The sequence below is a fragment of the Hippocampus guttulatus genome, chromosome 11 (assembly GCF_054856545.1).
Source record: "Hippocampus guttulatus isolate MCC_2025c chromosome 11, RoL_Hgut_1.0, whole genome shotgun sequence".
NCBI classification, from domain to species: Eukaryota; Metazoa; Chordata; class Actinopteri; order Syngnathiformes; family Syngnathidae; genus Hippocampus; species Hippocampus guttulatus.
In genome coordinates this window covers 7,139,854-7,153,897 of record NC_141271.1, presented here as the reverse complement: position 1 = coordinate 7,153,897, position 14,044 = coordinate 7,139,854, and the positions used below count along the sequence as shown (strand labels likewise).

Here is a 14,044-nt window from a genome sequence, read left to right as displayed (position 1 = left end):
GTTATAATGTGCCTATTAGTGCATCACATGTGCCTGTTTTAGCATACATATTCCTGCATGTCCCTCTGCTTGTGTGTTATTTGGCGTCTGTGTACATTGCCTGTGCAAGTGTGAATGTGCCTATTTAAACAGGCACAGTTTATGCACAAGCGTGGGTGTATGCATACCTGGACAGATAATGCGCGTGTTGAGCACGGGTAGGTTCTCCTTGCTGGTGGTGAAAGGTGTAATGCTGAAGGAACTGTACAACTGTGTGCTGCGACTCACCCTCCTCTCTGTGGGAGAACACACACTCTTGACCGCTATGTGCACACACACACACACACACACACACACACACACACACACACACACACACACACACACACACACACACACACACACACACACACACACACACACAAGCATCAACTACACTGACAGCCAAAGTCTGTCCAGGCTACTCAGTAGATATTGGCTATACCAACAATAATTTTAATATGATAGAAGAATCCGCTGTTATGTCTTTAAACTAAGCAAGATGTACCCTCTAACACTCTGTGGGTTCAACAAAGAAATGGGTAATGTAAGTTCATGGTTTGTTTTGATGTTTCAAAGTAAACATTGATTATTTATCCATCCATCCATTTTCAACACCGCTTAGCCTGAAAGAGGTCCCAGCTGACTTCGGATGGAAGGCAGACTACACCCTGAACTGGCCGCCAATCAGTTGCAGGGCATATATAGAGACAAAGAACCATTCACACCCAAATCCACGCCGTCACTGAGTGGGAACCGATCCCTCACAAGTCAGGCGAGTCTACTACTACACCATCAGCGACTTAAACTCTGCTTATCTTTTTTAAATACTTCTATAACTTTTGTTACAATCTTACTTAAAACATTGCCTATCTGGTTGAATACATTTATGATGCTGACAGTTTGACCTTGGAAGAGTTTAGTTTTATTGACATGGGTTGTACTCCTATGGGGAAGAAAAAAAGGAGACAAAGGTTTGCCTGATATCACTCACTTTCTTGTGTTCTACTGGCTGCAAAATGAGTGGAAGAAAGGAAGGAAGGAAGGAAGGAAGGAAGGAAGGAAGGAAGGCAGCGGCTGCAGGATAAACAGGAATAATTTCTACTCCAAAGACAATAACACATCCTGTTGGCCACACAACGGTGTGAATGTGCGTGCACATATTTATATTTATAACTTCTATATGTGATTCTCTTGCTAGTTAATAGATGAATGTGCTGCTTGATGTTTAAAGTTTCTTCAATCGTGATGTATGACGAGAGCAAAAAACGTTGCACACAAATGTTGACACGATGTAAAAAATAGAGTTAAAGCTTAAAACTTTATGTGTACAGTATATATGACAGGAAAAGCAACTTGCGTCAGCGACAACCACAAGGGGGGAATTCTATATGCTGTGTTATTTCCTTTTGAACGCCGCACAATGTTTCATGTTGTTCTTGTGCTGAACAGCTTGCATCCATCTTAAACAAACAAACATACAAAAACAAAAAAAAGCAAGAGATGTACAGTATTTCGTGGTGAGACGTAAAAGAAAAAGCCTACGTGCTAGGGCTTCTAGCTCCTTGGTGTCCTCATCCTTCTCGCTGTCCCGGTTCTCCTCCTCACTGTCCTTGCGGAACTCCAGCGGGGATGTTGGCTCAGATTCGTCCATGTTGGCACTCTGCTCGTCCACCACTGAACATACAAAAGGCATATATTGTATGTACAGTATTGTATTTTGGGGAATAATAATAAATTGATGAATATTTAAATCACATTAAAACGCCAATTTTTAAAATTAAATATATTTTGATGTATTGATATAAAGCACAATAATACCAAATATAATATTTTATAATAAAGTCATGACAGCAAGCGAAAGTGTGATGATAACCATAGAAACTGAAATTGAGTCAAAGGAAAAGGAGCCGCTGCCGCTCACTGAGGTGGAAGATCTACAATTATTCATCCACTTTCTATAATGCTTGTTCTCATTCAGGGTGCAGATGAGATGCAGTCTATTGCAGCTGACTTTGGGTAGGAGACGGAGTCCACTCAGGACTCATCACCATCCAATCACAAGGCTCATGTAAACAATCATTCACATTCCCACCAACAAATGATTTTGAAATGATTTGACGAAAGTATAAAACCCACACAAGCGTGGGACCGTGTCCTTCGGGGAGTTCTGTGGGGGGTGCTTCGTGGGTATGGGGTACCGAACCCCCTGATACGGGCTGTTCGGTCACTATACCACTGATGTCAGAGTTTGGTTCGCATTGCCGGCAGTAAGTCGGAATCGTTTCCAGTGAGGGTAGGACTCCGCCAAGGCTGCCCTTTGTCGCCGATTCTGTTCATAACCTTTATGATGGTGGCCTCAGTATTGGATCTCTGCTTTTTGCAGATGATGTGGTGCTGTTGGCTCCTTCAAGCAGGGCTCTCCAACTCTCACTGGAGCGTTTCACAGCCGAGTGTGAAGCAGTTGGGATGAAAATCAGCACCTCCAAATCTGAAACCATGGTCCTCAGTCGGAAAAGGGTGGAGTGCCCCTCCGGGTCGGGGAGGAGATCTTGCCCCAAGTGGAGGACTTTAAATATCTTGGGGTCTTGTTCACGAGTGAGGGCAGGAGGGAGCGAGAGATCGACAGGCGGATCGGTGCAGCGTCTGCTGTGATGCGGACGTTGTATCGGTCTGTCGTGGTAAAGAAGGAGCTGAGCCAAAGGGCGAAGCTCTCAATTTACCGGTCGATCTACGTTCCAACCCTCATCTATGATCACGAGCTATGGGAGGTGACCGAAAGAATGAGATCCCGGATACAAGCGGCCAAAATGAGTTTTCTCCGCAGGGTGTCCGGGCTCTCCCTTAGAGATAAGGTGAGAAGCTCGGTCATCCGGGAGAGGCTCAGAGTCGAGCCGCTTCTCCTCCACATCGAGAGGAGCCAGATGAGGTGGCTTGGGCATCTGAGTCGGATGCCTCCTGAACGCCTCCCTGGTGAGGTGTTCCGGGCATGTCCCACCGGGAGGAGACCCCGAGGAAGACCCAGGACACGCTGGAGAGACTATGTCACTAAGCTGGCCTGGGAACGCCTCGGGATCCCCCGGGGAGAGCTGGAAGAAGTAGCTAGGGAGAGGGAAGTCTGGGCTTCGCTGCTAAAGCTGTTGCCCCCGCGACCCGGCCCCGGATAAGCGGTAGAAGATGGATGGATGGATGGACAAGCGTGGGAACGACATGTCACAGAACCCGGAACACCAGAACTGCGACACATCTGCACCAATAACAGTACCTATGAAACACCACTAGGTGACAGTATAGATCACACTTCTGTCTTCCCTCTCAATAACATATGCTTCATCAAAGAGTAAATTGTTTTACTTGATATCAGTTGCATTTTGACTAAAATATGATCAAACGTTACCTCTCTCGGCCTGGTCTATGACCTGCCGCAAAGCTTTCTTCAGACTGTTGGCCCTCAACACCAGCTGCTCCCGACTTTTGAAGAGCGCCTGCGGGAAAGCGCCACCGCTGCCACCTTTCTCCGTCTCCTCCTCTTCCAGCTTCTCCTTCAGTGCCGTCAGGCTCTCCTCACTGGCGACCTCCTCTTCCGGTTTCTCCTCTTCTTCGCCCTCCATCACCTCCTCGTCCTCCCGCTCCTCCTCAACGATAGGAGGAGTGGTGTGGGGCAGTGGAGGCAGGACCTGGCACTCAGTGTTGAGCGTTTGGAGGAGGGAGTCCAGTTTCTCATTCAGGATGGCACACTGTATGGAGGTGACATACGAGCAAACTGAATGCACTTGATGCAGGTGTACCTAATATCATAACGGTGGAGGCTTTTTTCTTGACGCACCTTGAGAGACATGGAGTCACACTCCTCGGCATTCTCTGTGCTTTTTTCATAGGCTTTCCCGACTTTGGTGACAAAATCCCTCACTGTTTCACACAGGATCCTGAAAAAGATAACTTTAAATCAAAAACACTGAAAAGGAAGATACATTGATGTGCTCATATAGAAATCAAGGAACTATACAGAGTATGCACTGTATAAATACCAACAGATTACACTGTTATTCCTTTGTTATTTCTAATATAGTCTACCTAAGATTTTATTGGATTTGAAGCTTTATAATCAATCAGAGACATGTCAACTTTTGTTTTCTGAGAATTCTGCATACATAAAGCATATTTGACAATAAAGATGACCTTGACCTTGACCTTTGAACATTGCTTTTGGAAGAGTGGGGGAAAGGTAGAAGCATTTTTTTTCTTCAGTTTTAGTCACTATTCATGGCGGGTTAGGATGCATAAACTAACTATTTTTCGAAAACATTATTTAGTAATTGGCCATATTAATTAAAAGCCCACCACAAACGACGATACCAAAATGTCATCACTTCTCTAAAGTTCGAATTTCAACATTATCTTTGACACCAACAGGACTTCGTTTCTATTCGATCGGGCTTTGACACTATCTTGTGGAATCTTTGGGCCTTCAGACTAAAAAGTGCCAAACGGTGAGTTCTGCAGCAAATAGCTTGTGGGGATTGACTCCACAGAAAAAGACATGAATATCTAAATATGTCAATAGTGACGCAAGAAAATTTAGCGAGGCATATACTGTAGTGTCCATTTTGACTTCAGCCAAATATGATTAAGTGCCTGACACTTAGCTAGCTTGCTGAACCCTTACAGGGACAGCGGTTACTACAGTGGACAGCTTATCCATTCTTCCATTATTCATTATTCCATTATCCATTATTGTAATTTCCCCATCGCGGGACAAATAAAGGATATCTTATCTTATCTTATCATGTTATCAGGTTATAAGGTGCATGAAAGGGTTAAAAAGTCGACTCAAAAAATGTTGAAAAGGACAGTGGTGTTTGTTTGCGCTGCAAATGGATATTAATAAACAACTTTTCGTGCCAATGTTCATCCCGTTGCACTGCGCTCATCAAGACTTAATGGCCGACCGGCGCCGATCTGGGCGTCTCAGTGAGTCACTTACTTGGCGGAGGAAATGACCACAGAGTGCTGCTCCGAGTTGAGGATCTTGGTGAGATGAGTCGCCACGGAATCTTCGTAAGCTGAAATGTGAAACTGGAGTACACGTAGTTGATCATTAGTACATCTTCCATTTGTGTATAAAAATGGAATCAAGCTACACGTCTGTTGGTGTCTGCATACTACCTGGCAACCGTCTGCACCCTCGGGCGTGGCGGGGCAGCTGTGCTTAGGAGGGATCTTGATCTCATAGGTCATGATGCTCCAGCGGTCCAGCATCTTAGTGCTGGCTCGCTCCAGCTTCTCCAGGGTCTGCGGTAACTGCGTGTCGTCGTCGCAAGACGGGCCCCAGCCCAGCACGCGCGCCAGGTCGTTGCCTGTACCCAGCGGCAGCACTCCCAGCTGGCACTGGAAAGTATTGCAACAGCGTTGCGTTGGCGTCGCAAAGTAACATTTTATGCATTGCTTTGTGTAATTTGTGGAGAGACCACCTCAAAATTTGCGTGTAGATGCCGCACGTTGGTGACAAAGCACTTTTTCATATCAGACAAGGCAATGGTCTGACGAAATGAAGCTTCTCCCTCACCTCAACGCAGTTCTTTGACGCCAAGATGCCACAAGATGGTGCCAAAGAAATTATTTTATATTATACATGGCTTTGGCTTGAGCAGTAAAATAGCAATTAGGTGACATTTTCTGTGGATAACAGAGGATAGAATTACTCGATGACTGGAAAATATGAGCTAAACCTTGTGCCACATTTCCCGAAGTAGAGGCATTTATTTACTGAAAGTGAAGAAGTGGGGAGACATCTGTTCGATATCTATTACAGTGGTACTTTGACTTGCCCCAAAAACATGTTTTTCAACCATCAAGCTATTGCTTGGTTGATTATTTTTTTCTTTGTGTTGAGAGCCAAAATTTCTGTTATGAACCAAAGTCGAGTGTGTAGAATTCAGTGTCATCTAGTGGTGAACTAAAAGAACGCAACGACCTAAGCTGGAAGCGCCTCAATTTTAAAAGCACACGCACTACAGTGACTTAGAGAGACCACATTTCGCAAGCCTACCACCAATTTCTTCAGCTGAGGTGCACATAGGATCACTAGGATTCCCTCAAGTGATGGAGTAAGTGTGTGGCATTTGTTACACATGCTGTAGTCATGATGTTGAGGAACTATTTTAGTTTGTCTTCTGAGGGCAGGGGTGTCATTTTTGTCATGGGACACATTTTAGTTACCGTTTCACTTGCAAGGCCGTTATGTATGAAACCACTTAAATAAGTCAATAACAACGTTTTTTTTCAACATTGGTTTTTGGTATCAATAAAATGCTCTTATTTATTACATGTGAGAATTTAAAATGTTGGTAGAAATTTCAACAAGCATCATTGAAGTTGACATGTTTGATTTGCTTTTGCGGGCCACATACAATGATGTGCTGGGCCAGATCTGGCCCCCCGGCCTTGAGTTTGACACCAATGTCTTAGGGTGTCCGCAGTATTGACGATGACAACATCATTTCGTTAACGCCCCTTCTTTCATGACGATGGCGAACTAAGCGTGGCTCTTTGATGACTAACATATGACGTGATGTATGTGAGTTTTCGTTGACGAGACGAGAATGGACAAAATTGGTAGCATGTGCTCTGTCAGACATTCAAAATGCTTGACATCTCTTCCTGTTGTGCATGTAATCTGTCTGTCAAAAAATATCAGCAATGCTGCTGCAACCTATCCTTGTCTGGGCACCTCTACCACCTGGCCGACACGCAGGACACACACACACGCCGGTGCAACACAACACGTCTGCGGTCAAAACTCACACACACGAACACGCTTTCCATTGATGGACTATGCACCATACTACATGATTATGTGGAGTCCACTGTAACATTTTCCATCTATTATTTAACTAGTTTTTACAGTGATATATATTGTACAATGTCTTTCTGAGGATAATTAACGGATTAGAAATGCAAAAGACCATTTCTAAGTTTTGAAGGATCTGCAGACATTCATTATTATCAGCGAGTCACCTTACTGTGGGTAAGGCTATTATTCGCACAGACACATCTTTTGTATTGTACAAAATATGAGTGAGGTCAAGTGAAAGTGGAGTTAAAATTATGGGAAAAACTGGAGGCGCATGGAGAGTCGGTCCATGACTTCAGTCTTTAGTGGATGACAGTTCTTTTATTACCTGCTTGTGTAGGTTGAGCTTGTCAATTTCCGACAGGACCCAGCCCACACTGCCGTCACCACCACACACTAGGATTCGGAAGTTGTCAAACTTCTGAAACAGGCGGAGACTGAAAAACAGAGAGTGTGTGCAGAAAAATCATTCTTGATTCTTTGGTCAGTGTTTTTGATGTATGCATATACTGTACATTTCTATTTCTCAATACCAGTGATTCCCAATCTTGACTGAGCCAAGGCATATATTTTAGGTTCCTAAAATCTCACGGCACATCACCAAACAATGACTTCACAAAAAGTAGATACGCATGACAATTATGTACTGTATGTACTGCCATTTAATAGAGGATCATTTATTTGTTCTGTCTGTCACTAATGTACTACATGAATAGTTTTCTGAACAATTAAATGATATTTGATAAGAGTTTGCTGGTTAGTCATCACTGGTCTATACAGTCCCATATAAAAACTCACAAGACACATCATGAGGCACACCTGCACAATCAAATGAGATGCAACAATGGAGCTTTTAGTTTTGATAGAGACTTTTATCATCAAATTACATCACATTGTGCTGGTGCTCCGAATGAAGGCGTCACTCAGTTTGTCATGCTCACCCGAGGTGTGGGCCACCATTGACCAGGTCAAAGACTTGTGCTGGGTTGAGCAACTGCTTAAAGCGTCGCAGGAACTTGACTCCTTGGTTGTCACCACTTTTGGAGTTGACGAAGACCAAGAGGGGACTGGCACACGACGGGGGACAGGTGGCCTTCCAAAAGCCTAATGGGAAATTTAGAGAATAATAATAATATGAAATAAACAAAAATCCTAAAAAGTATTTTTATAACATATTAAAGTATGTACATTATATGAAGCAAAATTAGGCAGCTACACACACACACACACACACACACACACACACACACACACACACAAATTGAGCGGCTGGATAGCTCAGTTGGTAAGGCATCGGTTTGGCGTACGGGAGACGGTGGTTCGAATCCCGCTTGGGGCAAAAATGAGCACATAACACCATCCAGTGTGGGTCCTTGGGCAAGATCCTTCACGCTAATGCCTACCTCATACAATGATGAGAGACAATAAAACGAATGACATGCCGGCTCAGACGTCGCCCGGCCACAAGGTCTGCGTCAGGTGCTGGGGAACCAGAGCACCTTGATGAAAAATGGGCGACTGGAACAAAGTGGAGATGGGCGAGATGCGATAACATGGCTCTGATGGAATGCTACTACTCAAGCAACCCTAGTCAGAGGGGTTACATGCAGAGAATGTGGGCTAAATGGTTACTTCGAAACCCACAGTCACGGTTGACCACTCAGTGTTCCAACATCCCTTGAAGGGTGCAGTCCCATCCAACTATCGGCCAATAACCTGTCTCTCCACAACATGGAAGCTCATGTCAGGCATCATTGCGGCTAAGATAAGTGGACACTTGGATCAATACATGAGCGAAGCACAGAAGGGCATTGGTAGAGATACCAGAGGAGCCAAACATCAGCTCCTGGTTGACAGAACAGTCGCACAAGACTGCAGGTCCCGGCATACCAACCTGTGCACAGCCTGGATTGATTACAAGAAAGCCTATGACTCGATGCCACATACATGGATCACTGAATGCTTGGAGTTGTATAAGGTGAACAGGACCCTAAGAGCCTTCATTGCGAACTCGATGAGGATGTGAAAAACCACACTTGAAGCCAATGGCAAGCCACTTACCCAAGTGTCCATCAAATGTGGCATATACCAAGGTGATGCACTCTCCCCACTGCTGTTCTGCATAGGACTGAACCCCCAAGTAATCACCAAGACAGGCTATGGATACCGCCTCAGAAATGGAGCTACGATCAGTCACCTCCTCTACATGGATGACATAAAGCTGTATGAGCGAAAGGGACATAGACTCCCTGATCCACACAACCAGGATCTACAGCAGCGACATCGGAATGTCATTCGGGCTTGAGAAATGTAGTCGGATGGTGACGAAGAGAGGAAAGGTAGTCCGCACTGAAGGGGTCTCACTCCCTGAAGGAACAATAGCAGACATTGAGGACAGCTACAAGTACCTCGGTATACCACAAGCCAATGGCAACCTCGAACTGGCAACAAGGAAAGCGGCTACGGCCAAATACCTCCAGCGAGTGAGGCAAGTCCTAAGAAGCCAGCTCAATGGCAAGAATAAGACCCGGGCAATAAACAGCTATGCCCTGCCAGTGATCAGATACCCTGCAGGAATAATAAGGTGGCCAAAGGAAGAGATTCAGACCACGGACGTTAAGACCCGAAAGCTCCTAACCATGCACGGAGGGTTCATCCCAAATCCAGCACCCTGAGACTGTACGCAAGCCGAAAGGAAGGAGGCCGGGGACTAGTGAGTGTGAGAGCCACTGTCCAGGATGAAACATCCAAGCTCCATGAATACATCAAGAGAAGGCTCCAACGGATGACATACTCAGAGAATGTCTCAGACAATGGGCGCTGGAAGAGGGACCATCATGGGAGGACAAGCCCCTACACGGGATGTACCACCGGACCATAACTGAAGTGGCTGATCTCAAGAAGTCCTGTCAGTGGCTAGAGAGGGCTGGCCTGAAGGACAGCACAGAGGCACTCATCCTGGCTGCTCAGGAGCAGGCCCTGAGCACCAGAGCCATTGAGGCCCCGATATACCACACCAGACAAGACCCAAGGTGTAGGTTGTGCAAAGAGGCACCTGAGACGATCCAACACATAACTACAGGGTGTAAGATGCTGGCAGGGAAAGCCTACATGGAACGCCATAACCAGGTGGCTGGCATAGTCTACCGAAACATCTGTGCGGAGTATGGACTGGAAACCCCAAGGCCAAAATGGGAAACACCTCCGAAGGTGGTGGAGAATGACAGAGCGAAGATCCTGTGGGACTTCCAGATCCAGACTGACAAGATGGTAATGGCGAACCAACCAGATATCGTGATCATAGATAAAGGGCAGGGGAAAGCCGTTGTAGTGGATGTCGTGGTCCCAAGTGATGGAAACATCAGAAAGAAGGAACACGAGAAACTCGAGAAATAGCTCGAGAGGAGCTGGAGAGAGCCTGGAAGGTTAAGGTGACAGTCGTGCCTGTGGTGGTCGGAGCACTCGGGGCAGTGACTACCAAACTAGATGAGTGGTTGCAACAGATCCCGGGAACAACATCGGACATCTCAGTCCAGAAATGTGCAGTGCTGGGAACAGCAAGGATACTGCGCAGAACCCTCAAGCTTCCTGGCCTCTGGTAGTGGACCTGAGCTGAATGAGGGACGGACACCACCCGAGGGGTGAGACGACAATTTTTATTTTTAAATTGCACAATTTTGCATTATTATTCAAAATCAGATGGTCAGGTCCACTGAATGTTTTTTGGGCCATGCTTGGGTACATTTTCAGTTCGTGTTTGTGTATTGAGAGAAGAACTTTTTTTCTCTCCAAATTATCCTTTGTGCTCATCAGCAAAAATTGCATTTTTTGTAGTATATTGAATAATATTACATCTCATTGTAATACATAATTTGAAGTATATTGTTATTGAAACAATTCGTTTGAAAGGTAAACTGTTTCTTTTCCATGAATAACTGGACACACGTGACAATAAGGTAATGTAAATAAATGCAATGCGCAACAGGCGCACCCCCCCACCATATATATATATATATATATATATATATATATATGTTGTGCACCACCCATATATATATATATATATATATACACACACACATATATATATATATATATACACATACACACACACACACACACACACACAAATGCATTCACACACACATACACACACGCACTGGCACAAACACACAAACACTGCAAATTGAATTGCAAAATCAAAGCATCCATAAGTGTGTAAAGTGTGTATTGTCCTGTGCAGTGCATGCCTAACCATCCCATCCCTAACATTTAGACTTCCACAATCAGCATTCCACTAACGGTGCTTTGGCATCATTTCCCACTCCTTCTCTCAAAGATGGATGGATGGAGGTGGGGCTGAGAGGAGAGGGAGTGAGGCATGGACGGGGGTAGTCACGATGCTACAGCACGTGCTGCCGTCTCCCCCGTCAGCCAATTACGAGCAACGCCCCCACCCCCTGCATCAAGGCACATGGGGGCCCTGGCACGCAAGAATGTGAAACAAGAGAGAGAAGGAATTCAAAGTGACTCACCCACTTTTAGCTTTCCACTTATCCTCCTTTCGTTCAAAAGGATTCCCCCATCGTTCATATCTCTGTCGCCATTGAGCAATTAGCTGATATTAGGCTTTTTATACACTCAATGTTGTGTGTGTATGTGTGCATGTGTGTGTTTAACAGAAATTCAATCCCACTGTCTTATCAGGTGGTGATTCCCATTGAGAAGGGCTTTGTATAATATAGCTCTGTTTTGGATAGACACAAACAGATCAACATTTGAGTTTGGACCAACCAACAACACACACATATTGTATGTGCTGGGTATTCAGAGATGGGGGATTTGAGTTGTTCTTTTTAGAACTTGTGACTTGCTTGCCCAAAATTTGGAAACGACTTGACTTGATTTGGGGCTTGCTATCGAAGTGACTCGACTTAGACTTGAGACACATGACTTGTCATCTTTGTTTATCGTTTGGAATCTGCATTTGAACACAGTTTGCCGTTTTAGGGGGGAATGCAAGAAAGAAAAAAAAACAAAACAGGGGTTTTGTTTCATTCACGCCAACCCAGTCACTTGCTAGTGTCAAGTGGTGACGCAAACAGAAAAAGCAATTGAGCAACCCGAGGATCGTTAATTTGAATTAATTGATTGTCTTGTCGATGACGTGGACAAACACAGGATGGCAAAATGCTTGATCTGCATCTCACGGAATGAAGACATGACGTCTAACTTTAGTCGTCATTACAAAACACACAGACAGGTCAGCTGACATCACAGTTTGGCTCACGATCCTCCCCTCACCCTCTCTTTCATAATAAGGTGAAGCGGTGTGCACTTCGAAATTAGCTTCTATGCACCAAAACATACATGCCTACAGCTGAATGTCAAAGAAGCAAAATGACATGTTGATAACAGTCAACTGTAGAGCAAAACGATAGACTACACACCATGGAGACCCTATCTTGAAATGAAACAATTTAAAAAATCGATCATAATTTCAAGCATAGACATCGATACATCCAACTTAGTCAAAAATAGAGAGTACTGTTTGATCGTAAGCGTGTCCGCCGTATTTGATGTGGCAGCACCCCTGTAACCTACCGCACGTCAACTTAAGCTTTATGTACCAGTATGTAATAGCTTTTAAATTAAATGATAATACGTGCTTACTCCCACATTCACATTCAGCATTCAGTCAGCATTATCACCACATTAACATTGTACCACTCAGATAAACGCTAGTGTGAAAAAAAAGACATTCTTTTCATCATTTAAGTGTGGACATTCATTTGACATATGAAGTTGTTTTTCTTTGCCATTTTAGAGATGTAATTGTTCATAACATTTTTTGGGATAATGTATTTTTCATCATATGTTCAGTGGAAAACAGGATTTTATTATCATTCCAACATATGTTGTGACTGAGCAGGATTTTCTGACTAGACTAGCTGGAAATTTGGTGCCGACTTGACTTGTTTGATTTTTTATTTTTTTCCTCCGCAATTTTTCTGGCAGTATTGCATTTGCGATAACATCGGCAGCTAACGGGATTAAGTAGATTGGTGTGCTGCCATGCTTCAAAATCCAAAGAAAAAAAATAGACCAAGCAGCAGCTCCTAATGTGAATAACTTGAACGCTGGGGCACTAGTATGTCAGGGCACCTACCTCTCTATATTAGAGACATCGATGGAGCTAATTTGGGAGGCTTTTGAGTTTTCACCATAGTGTGTGAGCTGATCATCGGACCTTCGTTTGAAGCAGCAGATTTTGAGCCACTCGTACTTCTTCAAATTTGAACAAAGAATTCAAGAGTGATGGCTGACGCTAAAATGCAAAGCTTTCGAGTTTTTAACATGGTGTGGGGCCAGAGCATGAGGGATTACCGTACTTTGATGGTTCATCATTAAAAAATGAAGCTCTACGAAGGGTGTTAAAGTTGTGAATGTGTGTGTTGCCTACCATCTGAGTCAATGCTGTTGAGGGCCGTCGGGGGGATGATGGATACTTTGCACTGACCAAGAGGACACTTACGAGGGTACATGTCCATGCAAGCTGTGTGTACCTGGAGTCAAACACACACACACAAATGAAGCAATAGTTTTTGATTGTAGAGTGCTAATTTGAAAAAAAGTATTCTGTGCAGTAGAACAAAAATGGCCCTCTTTGGGCTGACAACTTAACATGGTGGAAAGGTCTATGTTTCCCAATGATGCTCGGAGCTAATTTTCCAGAGCTTCAAACCTGTGGCAGTGTCACCCTTGGCAAATAGAGCCAAGGTGAGATACCAGACTGCTCAAAACCCCCTTGTGATTCAAATTAATTTTGGAATTAAATATCCCTCACACGGACACGGGTCACTGATCACCCCCCTCTTGGGCCTGGAAGTACTGGACGGGCCTCCCCGAAGAGGTAACGTGGGTCCCGCTGTGTTGAGCTCAACAGCTGTAGGAGTGGCCAAGGTTGTCGAGTGCATTGAGAGCCACCAAAGCCAGGGTCCTTGGCAGTGCTACCCCTAGCTACAAAAGCTGGCTCTCGTGACGTGGAATGTCGCCTCTCTGACAGGGAAAGTGCAAGGTCATGATCTTCCCACTGGACATAATCGGGCTTGCGTTGACACACAAATGGGCTCTAGTACCAGTCCGCTTGAAAGGACTCTATTCCTCTCTGGC

At 44.7% G+C, this 14,044-nt stretch overlaps 1 protein-coding gene across 6 annotated transcripts in view; it reads right to left on the bottom strand.

The window, feature by feature from the left end:
• The window catches only part of dgkh (diacylglycerol kinase, eta), a 71,649-nt gene that overhangs the window by 16,330 nt on the left and 41,275 nt on the right, over positions 1 to 14,044 (bottom strand). For 4 of the 6 annotated variants that reach the window (XM_086123247.1, XM_086123251.1, XM_086123249.1 and 1 more), the window contains 9 exons: positions 13,335 to 13,437; positions 7,813 to 7,975; positions 7,200 to 7,308; positions 5,185 to 5,406; positions 5,003 to 5,094; positions 3,845 to 3,944; positions 3,416 to 3,755; positions 1,564 to 1,695; positions 168 to 302 (listed from right to left, as the gene is read on the bottom strand). In XM_086123247.1, the coding sequence (XP_085979373.1) occupies positions 168 to 302; positions 1,564 to 1,695; positions 3,416 to 3,755; positions 3,845 to 3,944; positions 5,003 to 5,094; positions 5,185 to 5,406; positions 7,200 to 7,308; positions 7,813 to 7,975; positions 13,335 to 13,437 (1,396 nt within the window). Of the gene's footprint in view, positions 1 to 167; positions 303 to 1,563; positions 1,696 to 3,415; positions 3,756 to 3,844; positions 3,945 to 5,002; positions 5,407 to 7,199; positions 7,309 to 7,812; positions 7,976 to 13,334; positions 13,438 to 14,044 lie in introns of all 6 variants that reach the window. The other 2 variants (XM_086123248.1, XM_086123246.1) reach the window with 1 other exon arrangement.